Source organism: Mirounga angustirostris, unplaced genomic scaffold (genome assembly GCF_029215605.1).
Source record: "Mirounga angustirostris isolate CCGP_5_RB_7025 unplaced genomic scaffold, mMirAng1.0.hap1 SCAF_1, whole genome shotgun sequence".
NCBI lineage: Eukaryota > Metazoa > Chordata > Mammalia > Carnivora > Phocidae > Mirounga > Mirounga angustirostris.
In genome coordinates this window covers 149,354,336-149,377,769 of record NW_026991709.1, presented here as the reverse complement: position 1 = coordinate 149,377,769, position 23,434 = coordinate 149,354,336, and the positions used below count along the sequence as shown (strand labels likewise).

The window sequence follows — 23,434 nt, the reverse complement described above, 5'->3', positions numbered from 1 at the left end:
AAAAAAGATGATCAATATTTTTTTAAGATGTGATAATAGCTTTGTGGTTACACAAGAAAATGTCCAAATTTGTTAAAGAGTCCAAATCTGAAGTATATTGGTATGAAATAAAAGGTATCTGGGATTTGTTTTTATTTTATTTTTTTAAAGATTTTATTTATTTGAGTGAGAGAGTGAGCGAGCACGAGCGGGGGATGGGCAGAGGCAGAGGGAGAAGCAGACTCCCCGCTGAGCAGGGAGCCCGATGCGGGACTTGATTCCAGGACCCTGAGATCATGACCTGAGCCAAAGGCAGACGCTTAACCAACTGAGCCACTCAGGTGCCCCAGGGATTTGTTTTAAATACTTAAGTAAATTGAGAAAAAAATAATAAAGGATATATGAAGCAAATGTGACCATACAAGTGTCAAGTTCCTGGTTTGATATTGTATCACAGTTACTTAAGATGTATCCATTGGGGGAAATTGTAGGAGAGGTTCAGAAACTACTCTGTACTATTACTGCAACTTCCTGTGAATCTATAATTATCTCAAGATAAGTTTTTTTAAATTTAACGTAAAAATGAAGTAAAAAAATTATGCAATGATTAAAGCTTAATTTTCCATCCTGCCTTCCCCCCCGCCACCGCCCCGTTTCACTGAGATGCAACTGACATATAGCACTATGTTAAGTTTAAGGTATACTGAATAATGACTTGATTTACATACATTGTGAGTGATTACCACAGTAAGTTAACATCCCTCATCTCATACAGATTTTAAAAAAGACTTTTTTTCCTTGTGCTGATAACTCTTAGGATCTACTCTCTTTGACAAGTTTCAGTATACTGTACAGCAGTATTAACTATAATCATCATGTTGTACATTATATCCCCAGTGCTTACTTATTTTATAACTGGCAGTTTGTACCTTATGACCACCTTCATCCATTCCCTCCTCCCCGCACCTCCCACCTCTAGTTACCACACATCTGATTTCTAAGAGTTTAGTTCTTTGTTTAGATTCCATATATAAGTGAGATCATGTAGTATTTTTCTGTCTTATTTCACTTAGCATAATGCCCTCTAGGTCCATCCATGTTGTCTCAAATGGCAGGCTTTCTTTTTTAAATGGCTGAGTATTTCAGTGTGTGTGTGTGTGTGTACAATTTGTGTGTGTGTGTGTGTGTGTGTGTATACCACAACTTCTTTATCCATCCATCAGTGGGCACTTAGGTTGTCTCCACGTATCAGCTATTATAAATAATGCTATGAACATGGAAGTGCAGATATCTCTTTGACACAGTGTTTTCATTTGCTTTGGATATATACCCAGAAATGGAATTGCTGCATCATATAGTTTTATTTTTAATTTTTTTAGGAATTTCCATACTGCTTTCCATAGTGGCTCTGCTAGTTTATATTCCCACCAACAGTGAATGAGGGTTTCCTTTTCTTCACATCCTCGCCAGAATTTAGCTACTATTTTGTTTTAAAAGAAGAATACCCTTCATTATACAAATGATCACTGACAATATATAATTATGCATAAATAAAAGTCTTTGTATTTTCAACTAGCATTTTATGTTGGGAAAATGAACCAAACTGTGCTTTTTGAGGATCTACTTATTATATGGGTCCCGGTCAAAAGCAGAATTCAAACATAAACCAAACAGGGCTCTGTCCTCAAGGAACTTAAAGCCCAAGGAATCAAGGCACAAATGCAGGAAAACCTTAATAACTCAAGAGTTAGACAACATAGCCCTCCATAACAGAAATGCTGGCTTGTGCCAGAGACAGCATGTCTTACAAGTTCTGAAGGCAGGCTTCTGTGGGCCAGGTCTTGAAAAACCCCCACGGAGGCAGATAACCTTGAAGTGGGCTTTGAAAGGTGGAGTTGGTGGAGCCAGAGATTCCAGCAGTAAGGAAATAACTTAGGACAGATGGGGAAAGTGAGAGACACATTGGGGGCTGGTGGACTGGAAGGACAAGACCCTCCGGGTTCAGTAGGGAGCCCCTGGAATGCAGGCTGCAACTGGGTGCATGTATCTGGGCAGGAAAGGGCTAAACCAGAGTGCAGAGATTAGTTTAGTGGTTGTGTGCACGACAGATCAGAAAAGTGGTAAGCACAGTAATTTCTGCTTCAGACAACTGCATAAACAAGAATGAGAAATGAAGTGACTGCTAGTTGGGAGGAGCAACTCTGGGATCCCCAGAATCTCCTCAAACCTCAGCAGGCTCATTCCAGTGTTCCCTATCCTAGGCACTGATGCATTAATTCAACTGCAACTCCTGAGGAGTGGGCCAAGTCCAAGGACCCATGAAGCAAGTCTCACGTGGTCCCTGCTATATTAGTTTTTTTTTGAGTATCCATAAGTGCAAATGAATGTGTTTAAAGACTATCACCCTCATCCACTTCATTACCTCCTTCTAGAGTAGCACTATCCAACAGAAACATATAAGCCACATATGTATTTTTAAATTCTCTAGTAACCATGTTAAAAAACTAAAATCAGTGAAATTAACTTTAAAATATATTTTATTTAACCCAGTATATCTTAAATATCATTTTAACATGTAATCTATATAAAAACTCATGAGATTTTATTTATTTTAATTTTTTTATTTTTTTAAAGATTTTATTTATTTATTTGAGAGAGAGAATGAGAGAGAGCACATGAGAGGGGGGAGGGTCAGAGGGAGAAGCAGACTCCCCGCTGAGCAGGGAGCCCGATGCGGGACTCGATCCCGGGACTCCAGGATCATGACCCGAGCCGAAGGCAGTCGCTTAACCAACTGAGCCACCCAGGCGCCCTCATGATGAGATTTTAACTAGTTTTCATATTAAGTCTTCAAAACCCAGTGTGTATATACACTTACAGCACATCTCAAGTTACTAGCCACATTTCAAATGCTCAATAGCCACACATGTGGCTGTTGGTTACCATATTGGACTATGTAGCTATAAAACCTTGCTACTCAAAGTCTGGTCCCTGGACCAGTAGCATCGACATCACATGTTAGAAATAAGGAATCTTAAGCCCCACTCCAGACCTAATTCATCAGATTCTTTAAAAGGATCCCCGGGTAATCCATAGGTACAAAAAATTGAACAGTTCTTCCTCATACATTAGAGAAGAGAGATGTAGGGTGCACAGAGTTTTGGCTATTCAACATCAACGTTTCTCCTAGTCATTGAAGTTCCATGTCATGATTCCACTCAGTGCTATGTCCAGACAGAGATCTAAGCCAACCACCACTTCCTGGTGCTGAGCACTATGGTTGGTTCAGGTGTTTCATGTAACCCAACAAGAGTCAATGAGACCCAATGAATCCTTTGATAGATTCCACTGTGTTTGAAAAGGCCATGCACTCTGGAGCCATTTTGGAGCATGATGGGAGAGCCCGCCTGTATATGAAGCCTGTGAATGGAGGAAAAACCAGATACTGATTACCTCATTTGAGCCCCTGCTTCAAGGCTTACAGCTTGACTTTTCAGACATGTGAGCCAGTAAATTACCTGTTTGTTTAAACTTGTTTGGGTTGTGTGCTAGATAGAGATCCATCTCCTCCTCTATATCTCTTCCCCTGGTTCTCTCCCAGGCTCTGTGCCTCAGGGTATTGACCTTCAAGGATTACCCGAATAGGCTCCCTTTGCCCTCTGGTTTTCTACTGGGGTTGGCCAATGGGAGGTACCAGCAGGAGATCAGAGTAGGAAGAGACTGAAGTCAGAGTATTTATTTGCTTGCCTCCTTTCTTGTGAGTTTGCTGAGGGCCAACTTCCTTTCTATCAAAGGCTATAGCTACTTTCAGGCAGCGTTTTCCTTCACTTACCTTCTCTGGTTCCAGTAATCCTCTGTCTCCCTGCTCCGTCATGGCCTAGGGCTGTTTGCTCCCCAAGGTTGTCAGTCCTGGACTACTGCACATTCCTTTTGGTTTCCCTATTTCCTGACCATGACTCTGCAAAAAGTTCCTTTATCAAACTCTCCTAGAGGTATCCATTTTGAGTGTGCCATTTATTTCTTTTTGGGACCTTACTGGTACACTAGTTAGTATCAGGAGTGGTCTTAAAATAGGATTCCATACACACACACAATGGGCTATTACTCAGACATAGAAAAGAATGAGATTTTGCCATTTGTGACAACATGGATGGACCTAGAGGGTACTATGCTAAGTGAAATAAGTCAGACAAAGACAAATACCATATAATTTCACTTATATGTGGAATCTAAAAAACAAAACATATAAACAAGCAAACAACAAACAAAAAACAGAAACAGACTCATAAATGCAGAGGACAAATTGGTGGTTGCCAAAGGGAGGTGGTAGGGGGATGGGTGAAATAGATGAAGAGGATTAAGAGGTATAAATGTCCAGTTATAAAATAAGTCATGGAGATGAAAAGTACAGTATAGGGAATGTAGTCAATAATACTGTAATAACACTGTAGGGTGACAGATGGTAACTCCACTTCCTGTGGTGAGCACTGCGTAATATATAGAATTGTTGAAAAAAAAAAAGGGTTCCAGAATTGAGTTGCTCACATTTTTGAGGAAGACATGGATAACCTCTGTGCTGTGGTGAAATGGGACCGTGGCAATCCATAACATGCAGTGTCATCACATATAAGCAAATCATCCCTGGGAGTGGCGTGGGATAAAGCACAGGTAGAGGAGGATAAAGACATGAGGAGATTCCACCAACCTGAAGTACCTGTCACAAACTGTATTATCAAGTCCAGTGAGCCATAAAATGGGAGAGGCATGTCAGCCTACCATTATAAAACAGAAATGGGTATACACCGGGCAGATCCAAAGACATAGGGAACTACCTGAATCCCCTGGTATCCAATGCCGCTGCCTGACTATATCTCCTTCCACATTCTACCAATGCCCTCCAAAGAAATAAGGTCAGTTAGTGGAGGAAAAGCAAGCACGGGCTTCTCTTACAGACGCAGCCAGAGTGTTGCACCACAGACCACTCTGGAATGGCTCCAAAAGCCTGTAGTGAAGGGATGTTCTCTAGTGAGCAGTGCTCTGCTACAGGTCAGCTAAGGCACAGATCGACCCTGACTTGTGGGGAGTAACTAACAGGCTGGCCAGCTGGTCAGGAATTTACAGAGAGCAAGATCAGAAGACCAGGGACAAGGTGGTCAAGGGAAAGATGGACTTCTTGCCATCCACACAGTATAGATATGCATGTTCCACATAAATGCTCATCCAAGGGCCTCTGTTGTAGATGAGACTCTCAGTAATCAGGAGGACAAGATGACCCAACCCGTGGACATTGGATGGCCTCTTCCTCAGATACCCTGGTGCTTGCTCAATAGACCCATTTACAAAGTGGCCATGGTGACAGGAAAGGAGACAGTGATGGGCTCAACAACATAGACTTGCCCTCATCAAGCTGATCTGGCCACTGCCAGTATTGTGTCTTTCAAGAAATGCATCCATTTCGGGGCACTTGGGTGGCTCAGCTGGTTAAGCATCTGCCTTCAGCTCAGGTCATGATCCCAGGACATGCTCCCTGCTCAGCAGGGGAGTCTGCTTCTCCCTCTCCCTCCCCCCACTCATGAACTCTCAAATAAATAAAATCTTTTTTAAAAAAAAAGCATTAAAGGGGCGCCTGGGTGGCTCAGTTGGTTAAGCGACTGCCTTTGGCTCAGGTCATGATCCTGGAGTCACAGGGTCGAGTCCCGCATCGGGCTCCCTGCTCGGCAGGGACTCTGCTTCTCCCTCTGACCCTCCTCCCTCTCATGCTCTCTGTCTCTCATTCTCTCTCTCTCTCAAATAAATAAATAAAATCTTAAAAAAAAAAAAAAGCATTAAAAATGCATCCATTTCATTAGGTTGTTAAATTTATTGGCATTAAGTTGTTCATGAGGGGTGCTGGGTGGCTAAGTGTCTGCCTTCAGCTCAGGTCATGATCTCAGGGTCCTGGGATCAAGCCTCGCATGGGGCTCCCTGCTCGGCGGAGGTCTGCTTCTCCCTCTCCCTCTGCCCTTTCCTACCACTCGTGCTTGCTCTGTCTCTCAAATAAATAAAAAATATTTTAAAAAAAGTTGTTCATGATATTTCTAAATTATCCTTTCAATATCTGTAAAAACTGTGATGATGTCAACTCAGTCATTCCTGATATTGGTAATTTGTGTTTTCTGTACTTTTTCTTGATCATCCGACTACCGGTTTAACAACTGAAGAGATTTTTTTTTTCTCAAAGAATCAGTTTTTGGTTTCATTGATTTTTCTCTATTTTTTGTTTAGTATTTCACTGAATTTCACTCTGGTCATTATTTCTTTTCTTCTGTTTGAGTTCAAATTACTTTTTTTTTTTTTCCAATTTATTAAGATGGAGGCTGAGGTCATTGATTTTTGACTGTTCTTCTGTAACATAAGACATTTAGTGCTACACTTTCCCTGAGTACTGCTGCTGAGTGCCCAGCTTGTTTATTCAGAAGCTGTGTTGCGCCCAGAAATGGTACCACTTCCACAGGGGCCAGCCAGACACCCAGTTACTGAACCCCTTTCAACATGCTGGGGAAAGTTCTTTGTCTTTATAGGAATAGACACACATAGCATGGGTATGGATTTGCCTCTCCTGCCTGCAGCATCTCTGCCAGCATCACCAGTTTATGGACTTGCAAAATGCCACATTTATCTCATGCCACACTGATCTCACACGATGCTGCTTCCATCAAAGGGACACATTTATGGCAAACCAAGTGGGACAGTGGCCTCACTCTCTTAGAATTCCTGGTCTCACCATATGTCCTATCACCCAGAAAGAGCTAGTTTGGTAGAACAGTGGGTGGGCCTGTTTAAGTCTCAGTTTATAAGCCTTGAAAATCAGCAGCCAGTCTATGGTGCCATAGCCAGAATGCATGGCTTTGGGAAACAGGGGTAAAGAGGGGGATGACCCTCCTCACTGTTACACCTGATGAATTACAAAGAAATTTTTGTGCTTCTCATCTCTGCAAACTTGGGCTTGGTGGGTTTGTAAGTTCTAGTGCCAAAGAGGATACTTCCACCAGGGAACACATCCATGGTTCCATTAAACTATTAGAAGAAACTGCCTCCTGACTGATACACGCTGTAGCACAGGGTATCCTCAAAATCTAGCTTCCTTTTCTTTCTTTGAGGATAGAACTCCAGAGTTTTAACTGGAGTTAATATGGCCACCCTGCTAAAGACCATAGACATTTATAAGACATTTATTACTTCCCTCCTCTCTTCGTGAGAGTATACTTCCTGACCCACTGATGTTGAGCTTGGGTATGTGACTTGTGTGGGCCAATGGGATGGTAGCAGACATGATCCAAGCAAAGGCTTTAAATGTGCTTGTGAAATTGGTGGGCTCAGACCTTCATCTTGCCATTCTGATTCTGGACAGGTAAGTGCAGAAGTAAAAGGGTTCGTACCTCTGCCAGGTCACCAATCTTGCTCTCAGGCAACCTTCTCCACATAGCTTCTAACCTATGTACATGACTTACCAAGGCATACATATGCTGCTATTACCATGAAGGTCATTACCGTGATGAGCTCATGGCCTGGGGAGCTTGGTGGTGGCTAGAGGATGAGAGATACATCCCAGAGGATGAGATCTGAACCCAAGCCGCAGCGAGCCATGTCCAGCTGAATCCAACATAGACTAGCCAAACACCAGTTCATCTGTAGACATGTGAATGTGAAATTAATGCTTATTGTTGGCTGCTACTGATATTTTGTGGTTGTTTGTTACACAGCATTTTTGTGGCCACAGCTGAGACCCTAAGTGTAGCCATATGACTAAGTTTTGGGCATTAGGATGGAAGAGAAAGTTTTATGTGCCACTTTCAGTTCATGACCTTAACAGAGAGGTGTGTGCCCTCTACTTTCCCTCTTCTTCATGCTGCAGGAATGTGTGATGGGAGCTAAAAGCTGCAGGATGGTAAATACAAGATGCGAAGGGCCTGGGACCTGATACTATGGCGAACTATCAGCACAGGACTGCTTACACTCAGCCTTTTAGGGCAGAAAGAAACAAATTGTTATTTTGCCTATTGTTGCAGCAGGAATGCCAGCAGCCTAATGCAGTGTGTAGCAACCAGGAGGTCCTGAGAAAATGGGTTTGTTGCAAACCCCTGCAGTGTTCATCCAACCACAGTCCTATGATGTCCACTGCTGGTCTCCTCCTTGCTCTACTGTGGGCTCTGCCCATTTTGCTGTTGACCACTGCACCCATGGTCTGCCTTGGATCACTGCTGCTCTTGTTACAAAGGCCCCCATTTCCTGCTGCACTGCTAGCAGTGAGGGTGAGGCTTGACTGAAGGGCTAATTGTAACTGGACACTTAATATGACTGCCCTGTAGTCTAAAGCACAAGAAAAGTTAAAGCAGGGATGCATGTTTACTCACCCTATAAGCTGGAGGTGCAAAGACAATGGAGCTACTTTGTTTTCTATAATCTAATCTTTCGCATAAGCCCGTCCTGCTGGGTGTGAAGGGGAGATTTGGATTTACCAGTAAATAATGGATGGGATGAGTTTGGTTCAAACATTGTCTTTGGGGGTAACTTGGTCTCTCTTAAGTAAATGCTGCTTCTCTTTCCTCTTCCCCTTCATCTTTTCAAGATGGTTATCTGGGAGTATGGGAAAGGCAAGGCACAAATATGACTATGTGATAGAAGAGTTGCCTTGGATCCCTGTGAGCAGGTCCTTGTACTGTCTTTCTGGTTCTGCCATGAAAGACTGGGTCTGGTTCCTGAGCTCCTATAATTACCTGCTGAGATGCACTGGGCCTAATCTGGTCTTTGGAGTGTAATGCCAGCACCCAGAGCTGAAGTCCATGGTCCCAACATTTGCCTTCTGCCACAAAGTCCTACCCCTGCAGGCTTTTCATTCCAACTCTCAGTGCAAGCCTCTACAACACTTCCTCATGCCTTTGTGGGACACAGGGAAGCTTTTGATCTCCTGTAGAACAAGTATAGGAACTGGGTAGGGTATCCTGGTTTTCACTGGCTTAGATTCTGCCCTCCATCATTGCTACATTATTGTTCCTACAGTATTTTGTTCATGATGCAAAGCCAGGCGCAAGGCTTCCCCTAGCAGCCTGAAGCCTCCCTCATGTCATACCTGGGGAAGTGGTCTACAAGCCTGTGATGTTCTTGGCTTCTCCACAGTCTCCGTATCTGTCTTCCATAGTTTCCCCCAGTCAAGATCTGGATGGACTGGGGAGGGTGGCTAGGGGAAAATGAGAACCCTGGAGCCTGCCTGCCTTCCTTCCTTTCCCTCTTCTGTTTCTCCTGTCCAAATGCCTGCAGGTTGGAAAACACAACTGTTACTTTTATTCCCTCTTCCTTTTTTTTCCAGGGCAGTGACCCTCACGGTCTGGACATTATAGGTAGGGAGAGGTTTCATCCCTACAGTATGGAAGGAGTACCATGCTCTGAGTGAATTAGGCATGGCTTTTGGTATGGACAATTGTGAACTATGGCCCTCTAAGGACAATTATATTGATGGTCTGTGGGCACACTCATCTCCTGGCAGTACATTTCCCACAGTCTGGTTTACTTAACCCAGAAGAATGCCACATTTGTATGTGCCCTTGCATATGCACCTGCTTCCCTAGAACCCTCCAAAGGGGTTCTCGGCACTCTAAATTTGCTTCCTTCCAAGGTCTCCCTGCCAGGTGAAATGTAACATACCATGCACACCATATGTACATTTCCAGGTGAAATTACCCAACTCCTTACTGATAAAGGTTTTTTCTAGCTGCAACACAGTCTCTACAGCTTTACTTTCCGAAGATCAGTGGGTGCTCTTGCAATATGTGGAGTTAGTTCCTCTTTGTTCCCGTTTTCAGGCTGTTCCCCAGGCACATAAGAAGGCCCATGAGAGCACCAGCTATTCTACAATAGTTACTACAATGCTACCAAATCTTTAACTATTTTTTTTTTCTGTAGGATTTGGGTGGATTAAATTCTTGGGCAGGTAGAAACCCCTCCCTACCTATAATGTCCATACACTTTTATGTAATTCTATGTAAGAGGTCAGGGTGGGCTTTATTATCTTCATGTCCAACTAGAAGCTCCATGGGAGGATGGCATGGGGACGTGGAGAGGGCTCACTGGGTTAGCATTTACCGAAGATATCAAGTTTCCCCCATAAGACTGAACCAGAAGAGTCTGTTCATAGTAGGATAACACCTTCTCTGTCTGCTGGATGGGGTGCTCAGACTCTGCTCTAAGGTCACGGGGAGCCCTCCCTCTGTCATGGTCCGCTGCCATTCAGCAGGGAAATAACATCAGTTCTGGGGTCCAGGTCCCTTTGGATGATGGAAGGCAATTTCCTCTTGAGGCAGACTGCTCACAGCTGTGCATATGGAGAACAGTTCATAAACGTCTGGGCACTGCATTTGATAGGGCACATTTGTTCCCATTTCTTGTGTCCTGAATTTTCCAACTCAATGTCCAGGCAGCCGGGAGTCTAATTTTGGTAGACCTGAAACATGAATTCACTTTTTCAGGTTGGATGCTAAAGGCAAACAAGCCTTCACAATTCCCTGAGAATCAGAGAGAAAGCCTTTATTTCCTCCATCAGATTTTGCAATCAGAAATGAGGTGGTGTGCCACGGGCAAGCAGCAGTGTGGTGTGAATGACATCATGCATATGGTGGAAACCTGTCTGTCCTGAGTAAGCAGACTTGAGTCAGACATATAGCAGGCACTGCTGCTTAACCTCCATCCCCAGAATGCTTTCTTGCTCTATTCCCACCAGCTAGTAAATGACAGCTATCACTTACTCTGCACTTACAAGGCAGGTACTGTGCTAGGCATTTCCAGGAATTTCTGGAGGCAAGTCCTCAAACTTTCTGAGTTTGTTTCCTCATCTGTAAAACTGGCATAAAAACCTCACAAGGCTATTTTACAGACTACATGAGGTATTTATATCCCTCAGCACATTGTCAGGCACATTATAAGCACTTTAATTGTTGCTATAAAGATTTTATTGGGCTTTTTATCTGAATTTATATTAGGAAACTAGGCATTAAGTTCCAGGCTGTCTGAATCTATTCATTTCCTGAGTTCAGAGAGGGAGGGATACCAAGTTATCAGAAGATAAATGAGTATTAGGTTCCTGAGTTTAATGAGAGATACCTGCATTTTTAAATGTTTTTTATAAACGATAGCCACCCTCAGAGATTCTGAAACTCCTGCCTGACGTTGAGAAGTAAATGGCATATACCTTTTTGCCAACTTCCCCAGAAAGGAGAGAAATGCAGTTCTTCATACATTTCTAAATTGTCATCATGCTGGCAGAACTTAAGGTGGGCAAAAAAACAAAACAAAATACCAAACCCAAAACTCCACAAAAATCCTTTACTTCCTTTCTAGTGATAGGGTATTGCCCGCTCCTAATGGGTGACCCACAACCTAATCTGAAATACAGAATAATCACAAAAAGAGAAGACTGTGGGCCCATGGCAGGACAGGCTCCATGCCCAGAAATGGTTTGGGTGTGGTGGAAAGTGTACATGACTTTGCTCAGGCCTGGAACAATCTCAAAGCATTCAAAGTGGAGGTGGACCATCAGCTGAAGCTGGCAGAGCCAGCAAGACTTAGACAGGTGGAGAAGAAAAGTGGCATCCCTGAAAAAAGGACTGGTCTGAACAAAGGGGCCCAGGGAGGCACAGTGAAACCAGGCTGAAGAGCATGCTGGAAGTCCCCTCAGTTTGAAAGAAAAGAGCAGGTTGTGGGGTACCATAAACTTCAGTACTGCCTGAGATACGAGAAACCAAACTTTAAATTATGAAATATACTTTAAAAAGCACACAAACATACACAAGTAATTGAGCACTTGTAACCCAAATCTTGAAAGTGTTCTGCATGACTGACCCTGGTAGCATCCCTCTCCTTTCCCTAGAGCCAATCACCAAACTGGATTTTTTTGTTTCCTTGCTCTTCGTATCGAATACAGAAAAGCTTATTCAATTGTGCCTATTTTTGACCTTTTTGTGAGTGCAATCATAGCGTGGGTATTCTTCTGTTACTTTGTTTCTACTGTTTTGGAGATTACTCTGCATTTTTTATATAGCTGTAATAAGTACCTTTCCACTGTATATAGTACCCATTCTATAGATGTTTTTACATTCCATTTGGGTGACTTCCTTTGTTTAGCTAGTTATTATAAAGCATATGATAGAAGTCTTTTCATATATCTTGCTCGGAATATACGCACAGGAGTTTATTTAGGGTGTATATACCAAGGAGTGGAACTGCTGGGCTGCAGGGAAAGCACAGGTTCTACTTTACTAGGTAATACCAACCTGCTTTCCAAAAAGTTGCATCAAGTGACGTTCCAACCAGCAAAGCCTGAGAGCTTCTGCTGCTCTTCATCTTGGCCAATACTTGGTATTTCCTGGCTTTTAAATTTTGCCCAGCTGGTGAGGGTGAAATGGTATCTCACTTTAGTTTTTTTTTTTTTTAAAGGTTATTTATTTATTTATTTGACAGAAAAAGACACAGCGATAGAGGGAACATAAGCAGGCGGAGTGGGAGAGGGAGAAGCGGGCTTCCCGCCAAGCAGGGAGCCCGATGTGGGGCTCGATCCCAGGACCCTGAGATCATGACCTGAGCCGAAGGCAGATGCTTAACGACTGAGCCACCCAGGCGCCCCCTCACTTTAGTTTTAATCTGCATTTTCTTGATTATTAACGCAGCTGGGGTTTCTATTTCTGGGCCCCCAAAATACTGCTGTGGAATCAATCTTAATGAATTACTTCAAGAATTTACACTGGTAGTGCTATAAATTATTGGAATGTTTTGTTCTTACAGTTATAGCAATACACACAAATGTGTATTGCACCTCCAAGCATTTCCAAGACCTTATTCTATACATTCACATACATGTATGTTATAGACTAAACGTTTGTGTCTCCCCCAAATTCATATACTGAAATCCTAACCCTGAACATGCTATTAGGCTTACTTTTGGAAGGTAATTAGGTCATAAGGGTGGAGCCCTCATAAATGGGATTAGGGCTTCCTCCTGCTCTCTGTTCTGTACCATATGGGGAAACAATGAAAAGACAGTTATCTAGAAGCCAGGAAGCAGGCTCTCAGCAGACACTAGATCTGCCAGCACCTTGATCTTAGACTTCCCAGACTCCAGAACTGCGAGAAAAAGATGTCTGTTGTTTAAACAAGCAGTCTATGGTAATTTATTATAGTAGCCCAAACTAAGCAATGCTGAAATCTAATTTATTTAAAACTTGCTTGTTTACCTTAATTGTAGATCATCCTATTCCAGTATGCATAGATGTACTTCATTCTTTCTAACTGCTGTGTAATATTTCACGGTATGGATGACCCATAATTTTACAGTCTCCTCTTTTTTAATTAATTTTTTTGAACAGGTAATATTTGGATTTATAAAATCCAATGTGTACAAGAGCATATTCCTCCTACTCCTCTTCCTCAAGAAGTCAGTAGCACTGGCCTGGAGGCAACCAAAGTTAGTAGCTGCAGCAGAGATTGGCCAGATGCTCACCACTATTTCTTCTTCCTGAGCACACAGGAAGCCATGTCCCAGTTTCCTTGACTTAGGTTGGGGTCAGACAACCTGGTCTGACCATCACAACAAGGGAGGAAGTAATAGACACAATTTCCAGTGTTTGCTACCTTTTGTGGTCTTCTCTCTCTTAGCTAACTAGCTGGCTGAATGCAGAGTCCAGTGGAGGACTCCAAGGAGGCCCTAGAAGATGCTGCCACAAGACATTAGACACCAAAACCTCTGATTCTTTGCTTGGAGGAAAGGAACTAGGAACATCAGCATTGGACTTTACGTGAGAAATAAGCTTCTGGGTTAAACGAGTCAACTTTTGGGGATGTAATTTTTGCTAGCATTAATTATAACAACACACACATTTCTTATGTATCCTGAAATACAAGCAATTGCCAGTCCTCTATCAAAGGACATGCAGATTATTTCCAGTTTTTCCCTATTACAATGATGCTACAATAAACATCCTAATGAGGTAGGTTTTTAGACATACTAAACCCTTAAGAGTAGTATTTGAAATGGAGCAGGCATATAGGAACCTGCTCCACCTCAGTGAGGTATTTCCCATCTTTTGCTTAATTCGGCTTGAGCTCATCAAGTTGGCTGCATGGTGCCATTCAAGCTACTCTCTGGCTCAGAATCCAGCTCGACGCTGAGATTCTCCTTTCTGCACAGACTCATTTTTTTCCTACAGTAACCTTTGCACCCACCTATTTCTTACATGCTCTCAGTGCCTGTCCCCTTGGACATTCATTTCCTGGGTTTGCCAAGATATCAGCTTCTTGCCAGGCTCCACACTCCTCGTTTGTGCATGTCTCCTGTACTCTCATGCTCCACCTATTTACTGAACACGACACTTGAATATGGGCCTGTGTGGGGTACCGTTCCAGGCACAAGGGAGGAAGCACACCTATGTAAGGTATGGGTATTGTCCCCTCTCATAACAAGAGATGATGTTATAGCACATGTGACATGTGATAAGGGACTGATGAGGTGGGGGGGCAGAGTCTAGCAATCTACAGTTGGTCCTGGCATTGACATGGAAGGGCTGAGAAAATTGGTTTATAACAAAGACATAAAATTGTGCTTTTTCTTTATTCAGGTTACTTATATAGGATACACATCAATTTCTAGACTTTAAAAATTTTCTTTCATTAAAGGAGCCTATAAAACTTGAATTATTACAGGGGCGCCTGGGTGGCTCAGTTGTTAAGCGTCTGCCTCCAGCTCAGGTCATGATCCCAGGGTTCTGGGATCGAGCCTCGCATCGGGCTCCTGCTCAGCGGGAAGCCTGCTTCTCCCTCTCCCACTCCCTCTGCTTGTGTTCCCTCTCTCGCTGTGTCTCTCTCTGTCAAATAAATAAATAAAATCTTTAAAAAACAAAAAAAAACTTGAATTATTACAGCTGTAATTACCACTTGAAGGCATCACTAGTCCTGAAATCAGTCCTTTTTTCTCTATCCTGCAGGTGCTAAAAGCAGAACACAATGCAGGTAAGTTGCTTAAAGGCAACAAAGATAGAAGGGGAAGCATGAATATACTTCCCCTTTGGGTTTCTCAGTCTAGGCAGTGATTCTCAACTTTTGGGTTTATATACTGTAGTAGATGCTGTCTATACCCTTTGGGCTTACTCTGGAGTTTACTTTCAGAGCATTCTAGTACATGAGGAAGATTGCCTGTGTCTGTTGCCTGAGTGCATTCTCTGCCTTCGGGAGCATGTTTTTCCCAGCACTGAGCTAGGTAGAAGTACAGGAGCAATACCCTAAAGAGGGAAAGGAGGTGGTGGGTAAGTACCTCAGCTACCTCTTCGTGGGACAATTCTGGGGTTTGTTCCTGATTCTCAGACAGTTCACAGCATCACTGAGCCCACTCATTAATTCATCTTTTAATGACTTTCCTTCCTGTCTCACTTCTCCATTCTGTCAGAGTGCCTCTTGGAGACATCTCTTAAATAAACTATTTGCATCCAAATCTGGGTTTTAGTGCCTGATTTGGGGAGAGATCCAAACTAACACAAGGCTTTCTTTGAAAATGTGAGGAAAAACAAGGCCTCTCTCCCCAGGAAAATATGTCATATTTTCAAGAAACCTAGGTAGGATTTGGTGAAATTTTGATATTAGGTCCAGGCTTCCAGATTCACCCAAACTTCTCTCCCTCCTCCCACTCCCCATCCTCCAAAACATTATGGAGGGAGCCATATCCAAGGACTGGCAGCCTAACAGGAATGAAAGTATCACTTTAATAGCTTCAAACGTGCCTAAAACTCCTTTTACCTGTTTAAAATACTCTCTTTATGAGTGGCTTCCTCTACAGTTTTCTCATAGAGGATGTTTGCCAAACTCCTTAAGTATTTTCTAGCACGGTATACAGATGGTCCCCAATTTACAATGGTTTGACTTACAGTTTTTAGACTTATGATGGTACATTCTACATTTGGTAGAAACTGTACTTCAATTTTGAATCTGGATCTTTTCCCAGTCTAGTGCTATGTGGGACAATCCTCTCCCGGTGGGCTAGCCAGTGGCAGCTGTCGCAGCTCCCGGTCAGCCACGTGATCACCAGGGTAAACAACCATACACTTACAACTATCCTGTACCCATACAGCCATTCTGTTTTTTACTTTCAATACAGTATTCAATTACATGAGATATTCAACACTTAATTATAAAACAGGCTTTGTGTTAGATGATTTTGCTCAACTGTAGGTGAATGTAAGTGTTCTGAGCATGTTTAAGGTAGGCTAGGCTAAGCTATGATGTTTGGGAGGTTAAGTGTATTAAGTGCATTTTCACTTACAATATTTTCAACTTACAATGGGTTTATTGGGACATAACCCCATCATAAGTCGAAGAAGATCTGTACTGGCCTTTTCTGCATGATGCTTTATAACATATCTATTTATGTATTTGCTTAGTTGTTTACTGTTTCTCTAGTAGACGCTACGCTCATGAAAGCAGTAACTAAGTCACTTTGTTTATCACTGTATACCCGGTGTTTATGACAGTGTTCTCACATGGAAGATGCTCCATAAGCTGAGAAAGAGGTTGAGGTTTGGGCTCCTGGGCTCAAATAGCCACCAATTCCTTGCTCATTAAAAACATGGAATCTTAACCTCTATCAGGCCACATGGAGAAAGACCTGGAGACAGGAAAATAAAGTAACCAGATCTGCAGAACAGATTCTGGCTCAACTACACCATCAAGCTATGTGTGAAGGAGGGAGAGAAGAACTCATTGATGAAGAATGTGGGTCAATTAACATACTAATTTTCACTATTAGGTTAGTAGCTCCTTTCCACTGGGGAAGGGGGAAGGAGAAAGGTTTTGGTCAAAATCTCTCCCTGAAGTATATACTATTCTGCATATAATTTCAAGGGAGTAAAACAAACAAACAAAAAAACTTACACAAACTTCTGAAGTCTGTCCATGGTCCACGCAGGCCAACAATCCCAGGTTAACAGTCTCTATGGACTTTTTTTTTTACCGGTACAAACCTTGAGATCTCTAATCTTTACCATCAGATTTAGCTCCTATATATTTGATCCTCATACCTCTTCTCCCTGCAAAAAGAAAGGCAACACATAGCAGTAAAGTGGTAATGGCTGAAACCAATTCCTACAGCAAGGCCTGTGTTCTGCTTTCAAACATGGGAAATGGCCTTTTGGTTGTGACTGGAATATTCTATTTTCGCAGTTTCCACCTGTTGAAATCATGTTACCTTTGCAGGGCCTGGTACAAATGCCACCTCTTCCACGAGAAATGTTCTCCAATCCCACCAACCAGGTGGAAACCTAACAGTTCCATTCCCGCAGCTCCTGGTTGACTACTTTTGTTTTGTGGTCAGTGGCCCTCCTTATAGCAAGAGCTCAGCACAGGGCTTCCAGGGCCTGGTAGGGCCTCGGCGAAGGTCTCTCTTCCTTAACGACTACTCCTGGTCTGAAAGATGTTCAATTCATGCCGATGCTCTCTTTTTCTATTTAATTTCCACCTCAGAAATTTCCCCAATGGACCCAACTGATCAACCTGAGAAAACTCGAATTCGGGGAGGTCACACAAAAGTCAAGGCCCTTGCAACGACGCCAAATCACATGGACCGAATCTCACTTGTTTAATGGCCCAAGCCGCGGCAGGAGAAAAAGCCCAACTTTTCGAGTCCCCCAAGACAGGTGCTCCTTTGAGCTCTGGACCCAAAGCTGAGAATAGACAAGGACTCCCCTCCCTGCCCAATCAGGTGACAGAGAGGGTGGCGACAGACGCTGCAGAGAGCACTTCCCCCTTGAAAAAAGTGTCAAGGGGCAAGCTTCCAGTTCCACTTCGTCCCACAGCTCAAGGCCTTTCATCCTGGTAGGCAGTTGTCCACACCCCAAGGCTACCCCACCCAGCTGCGCCCTCCAGCTTCTCCACACCCTACCGAGCCGTTTGCACGTCTCGAGGGTGTGACGGATACGCCGTGACATCACTCCGGGAAAAGGGCAAAGCGAGCAACGTACTGGCGATCTTCACGCGGCCCTGGCGCTGAGAAGCGCGCGGAGAGTCCAGAGGCGGGACTAACTTTGACTGACGTCCACACCCACCCATTGCCTTTCTGATTCCTTCTCAAACAAACCAATAAATGAGACGACGGGGAGACGGCAGCGTGCCCCAGCCGCCAGGAGTGGCTCCACCCCCTCCACTGGGTCGTCGTTTGGTCGCCATGATTAGTGTGGCTACCACCTTCGTGCTACTTTAGGCTCTCCTCTGGCTTTCTGATACCCTCTCTGAACTCCTTCCTAAGCATTTGTTCCCTTCCACTGTCAACTTCCTCCTCGGAATTCTGGCTAGCTCGGTGCCTATACAGCCACATTTGAGATGGCGGCCGGAGGCGGGCCCAAGGCGGGGCCTGCCCGGCGCGGTGACGTCAGCGCGCTGCGTGTCGGCAGGTGGAGGGAGAAGGGAAAGTTTGGCCCGTGCGTGGGGCTGGGGTGGAGGGCGGGACGGAGGGGTTGGGCCCAAGCGGATACCCTGTCGCTGCTGCAGCGGAGGCCGAGGCCGGGACCTGGGCCGGGCGGGGAGTGCCGGACGCGGACGAGCGGGAGGAGAGGTCCGCCGGAGCTTCGAGCCCCCGCCGCTCTGCCGCGCGGTGACCCCGCGCCCAGACGCCGTCCGACCCGTGGCTGTTCCCGAGGCAGTTGCTGGGGGCGCGGCGGCGGCGGCGGTGGTTGGGGGTGGGGAGAGGCGCGGCGAGCAGACGAGAGAGGTCAGCGAGTTTGAGGGAGGATCGCGAGCCTTGCCGCCGTCATGTCCGAGGACTCGAGCGCCCTGCCCTGGTCCATTAACAGGGACGATTACGAGCTGCAGGAGGTGATCGGTGAGAGCCGGCGCCGCTGAGGGGGGAGGCGCGCTCAGGGCGGCGGGTGACACGCGGGAACGTGGGGACCCGCGGGAGCTCGGGGAGCGCAGGACTCTCAGATACTCGTGGGCGCTCGTGGGGACAGGGGTTTGTAGGGCGCGTGGGTGAGGCTCCGGGTTTGTGCAAGGCGGGGAGGGGATTTTGTGGCGAGCCTGTGAGGCTGGTGGGGTGGGGTTTGAGGGGCTCGTGGGAGATTTGGGCAGTGACAGATATTTGAACCTGAGCGATAGATGGGTCTGGGAGGGGAAGAAACGTGCAGGCACAGGACAGGCCTTTAGGAGGCTGTATGAGAAATAGGCTATTGGAGTTGTGGGCACAGCCACCTATTTGGGGGATTGTGGGATAGGGGGTTTTAGTTCATTCCCGCGCGGGTGTGAGAACACTTGAGTGCCCACGAAGTGCCAAACATTGCTGGGGTGGAGCTGGGGATTCTCTCCAGATGAAACTGAAGCTACCGGGCACCGAGGCAACGTAGACACAACTTGGCACTGTTTGGGAGTGACTTTCTAGTCTGGGGGGGAGACATTGAATAACTAGACAAATGAAAAGAATTTCAAGGTTTGGCAAGTGCCAGGAAGGAAATAAACAAGATGTTCTGATAGAGAGTGACCGGGAGACCTAGTTAGGGTGATTTCAAGGAAAATTTTTTTTCTGAGGCGTTGACATTTAAGTCGAGCGCTAAAGGATGAGGAGTCTTAGGATTTCAGGGAAGATTTTTCCCTACTGAGGGATGAGGAAGTGCAAAGGTGCTGAGGAGGGAAAGAGCTTGATGTGTTTCAGGACCTGAGGGAAAAGTGGCAAGGATAGAAAGGGGATCTTCTCAGGCTTGGTAAGGATTTTGGAATTTTATTCTAAGTGTATTGGAGGGCTTCAGGCAGAGACGGAACATGATCTGAGGGATCTGGCTGCTGTGTGTGGAGTGGACTTGAGGTCCAGGAATACCAGTGGGCAGAGACCAAAACTTGCACAAACGTGGATTGTAATTCTCAGGCACAGTGATTGGGGGAGGGTGGGGACTTGGGATGAGGGGAGTATTTGTTGGACAACAATAATCCAGTGACTTTAGAAATCAAAAGGGGGTGGGTTTAGCTACACAGAAGCTCAATCTCACTGACATGAGCAGACCCCTCTGTATTGGAGGAAGGAGATTGTCTACTTAGCTAGATCAGCATCCTGTCCTAAAATTAGTTTTATAACAAAGACTGGCTGAAAACTCTTTAGTTGCCTTCCAGGTGTGTTTATTGCAATGTGTCTGTATTTTAGAGAAACTTTATCATATTTCTTTTTTGCCTCTTTTTTTTTTTAAGATTTTATTCATTTATTTGACAGCGAGAGAGGGAACACAAGCAGGGGGAGTGGGAGAGAGAGAAGCAGGCTTCCCACTGAGCAGGGAGCCCGACGTGGGGCTCGATCCCAGGACCCTAGGACCATGACCTGAGCCGAAGGCAGACGCTTAATGACTGAGCCACCCAGGCGCCCCTGCCTCTTGTTTCAAAACAAATCTGGGCTAAGTTTTATCTGAAAGAAATCACATCTTTTTCTTTAAGCCATGTCATGGGTGTCCTTGCTGGGTATTTGACATATACACTGGTTGGTTCTAAAGACAGCTAGCTAGGTCTCTGTCTTGATTGATTGCTTCTGGGTCCCTCAGTCAGTTTCATATTGAAGAAAGAAATTAAGTGAGAAATTTGAAAATGATGTCTGAAAAGTAAAGAAAGTGGATCCCTATCATTGTTTTAGAAGAGGAATATTGCTTTCCTTTCTGGGAAGGTATACATCTTTCTGTGGTCATTTTTTATGCCTAGCTGTTAAGGTGGCATAAGGTTCTAGAGACTTAGAGACTTATTAATTTGGTATCCTCAAGCCAATAAGGTGTCTGTGAGTGGGCAAAAGGGAGTCTTAGTCCTCTGGGATAGGGTTAGTCTTCATCTCATTCTTAAAGTGGGCCATGGGTAAAAGGTTTAAGAACTCCAATGTGATTTTTGACCATCTTATTTTTAAAAATAACTTTACTGAGGTATAATTTAATGCTATAAAATTCACCCATTTTTTTTTAGTACAAAATTCTGTGGTTTTTAGTAGATTTACTGTGCTGTGCACCAGCCAGCATAATCCAGTTTTAGAGTATTTTCATCACCCAGTAAGATCCTTGGGCCTGTTTACAGTTAATCCCTGTTCCCACCCCCAACCCCAGGCAACCACAAATCTTTCTGTCTCTATAGGTTTGCCTTTTCTGGGCATTTTCTGTAAATGAGATCATAATAACATATTGTCTTTTGTGTTTGACTTCTTTGACTTAGCATAATATTTTTTCATTTGTAAAAACAATTTTACTGGGTTATAATTTATATACCACAAAATCCACCTGTATAAGTATACAATTGTATAATTTTTTAGTAAATTTACAGAGTTGTTCAATCATCCCCACAATCCAGTTTTAGAACATTTCCATCATTCCAAAAAGATGCCTCATGTCCATTTGCAGTCACTCCCTGTTCCCACCCCCTGCCGCAGGCAACCACAAATCTACTTTCTGCCTCTATAGATTTGTCTTTTCTGGATATTTCATGTAAATATGATCATATAATATGTGATCCTCTATGTTGGTTTCTTTGACTTGCTATAATGTTTTCCGAAATTCATTGATGTTGTACCCTATATCAGTACATTATTCCTTTCTGTTGGACACCACGTGATGAACATTGTGTTGTTTCTCCTTTCTGGCTATTTGGAATAATGCTGTTATGAGCATTCACTCATCAGATCTTCATGTGAACATGTTTCATTTTCCTTGAGTGGAATTTCTGGGTCATATGGTAAATTTATGTTTAGCTTTTTAAGAAACTGATAAACCTTTTCAAAATGTATCATTGTTCATTCCTACCAGCCATGTATGAGGGTTCCTATTTATCTTTGTCAGCATTTGTTGTCTTTGATTATAGCCATCCTGGTGGGTATGAAGTGGTATCTGGTGGTTCTGTTTTGCATTTCTTTAATGACTAATGATGGTGAGCATCTTTTCATGTGCTTATTCATTCATGTGCTTTTCATATATCTCCTTTGGTGAAATGTCTATTCAAATATTTTGCCCATTTGGGTTGCCCCTGGGTTATCTTCTTATTGAGTTATAGGGTGTGTGTGTATATGTGTTCATTTGGTTGTCAGTCCTTCACCTGATACATGATTTCAAATATTTTTTTGCCCGGTCTGTAGCTTGTCTTTTCATTTTCTTTCTTTTTTTTTTTTTTAATTTTATTTATTTATTTGAGACAGAGAGAATGAGAGACAGAGAGCATGAGAGGGAGGAGGGTCAGAGGGAGAAGCAGACTCCCCGCCGAGCAGGGAGCCCGATGCGGGACTCGATCCCGGGACTCCAGGATCATGACCTGAGCCGAAGGCAGTCGCCTAACCAACTGAGCCACCCAGGCGCCCGTCTTTTCATTTTCTTAACGGTGTCTTTTAAGGCAAAAAAGTTTTGAATTTTGATAGTTTTATTTATCACTTTTTCTTCTATTGATTGTACTTTTGGTGGGGTGTATCTAAGAGATTTTTACTAATCCAACATCACAAAGGTATTCTTTCCTGTGTTTTCTTCTAAGTGTAGCTTTTTACATACATTTTGAGTTAATTTTTTAAGGTATGGTGTGAGGTAAGATGAACCATCTTGTTTCACAGATGAAGACACTGGGGCATAAAAAGGTAAAATGACCATCTAAAGTCATAGAACTAACTAGTGGCACAGCTAATACCTGTGTCCAACTCTCCTGTTGCCTAAGTCAACATTCTTGTTTCTATGTAGGAATTTGGTTTTTGTATATAAAATGGAAGATAGTAGTCATAGTCTGACTAAGGGAAATTTTGAGCGTTTAAGTGAAACTAATTATGGGAAATATTCTTACAATGAAGGATTAAGGGAAATATCCTTACAATGAAAAATACAACAGGAGGAGATATTTTGAAAGTGACCTTTTTGGATGTAGTAGAATTTTTCTTTTGTGTATCCTATTTTGTAAGTTTTAAATGTCTCCCCCTCATTTGTAAGTTCCCAAAAGTTCCTAACATCCTTCCATTCCACTCTGAGCAGGGAGGGGAAAAAAATGTTTTTCCTTGAACTATAGCTTATTACAAGTAGCTGGCCTCAACAAAGTTGTGTATTCTTATTCTGAATTTGCTTCCATGCTGAAATGTTTGGAATACGGTATTTTGTAATAAGCTATAATCTTCAAAATGAATCTTTGTGATTTCTTCAGATTACACTAAATTTTTTCAGGAAATGAGTTGATTGGCGTTCAGAAAAAAAAACGTTTGGGGGATCATTTGAATTTTCTGTTTTCAAAGAATTGTATTTTAAGGCAGTGTTTAAATGATGCCTCCTTTCTGATCAAAGCACATGCATTTATTTGAAATGTAATTTTTTTTTACACTTTCTACTTAGCCTATATTTGTAGGGTTGGGGCTCCTGGGTGGCAGAGTCGGCTGAGTGTCAGACTCTTGATTTTGGCTCAGGTCTGATATCACGGTCATGGGATT

General features: G+C 43.6%; 1 protein-coding gene and 1 long non-coding RNA gene across 6 annotated transcripts in view; one reads left to right on the top strand and one right to left on the bottom strand.

Annotated features, from left to right (window-relative positions):
• Positions 1-285: 285 nt before the first annotated feature.
• Positions 286-17,918, bottom strand: LOC123863945 (uncharacterized). 5 transcript variants are annotated; one of them, XR_010411150.1, is made up of 4 exons: positions 17,234-17,918; positions 16,921-17,075; positions 9,089-10,456; positions 286-3,399 (listed from the first exon to the last, which is right to left on the bottom strand). It is a non-coding gene; the product is annotated as an uncharacterized LOC123863945 (long non-coding RNA). The 5 variants fall into 5 exon arrangements; XR_010411152.1 differs by lacking the exon at positions 286-3,399 and adding an exon at positions 12,282-12,395 and having other exon boundaries at positions 3,406-10,456; XR_010411153.1 differs by lacking the exon at positions 286-3,399 and having other exon boundaries at positions 3,406-9,270; positions 10,099-10,456.
• A 565-nt stretch (positions 17,919-18,483) lies between these two features.
• The window catches only part of OXSR1 (oxidative stress responsive kinase 1), a 93,651-nt gene continuing 88,700 nt past the window's right edge, over positions 18,484-23,434 (top strand). The window contains exon 1 of the mRNA XM_064590091.1: positions 18,484-18,862. Within this exon, the coding sequence (XP_064446161.1) occupies positions 18,793-18,862 (70 nt within the window). The 5' untranslated portion in view covers positions 18,484-18,792. The remainder of the gene's footprint in view (positions 18,863-23,434) is intronic.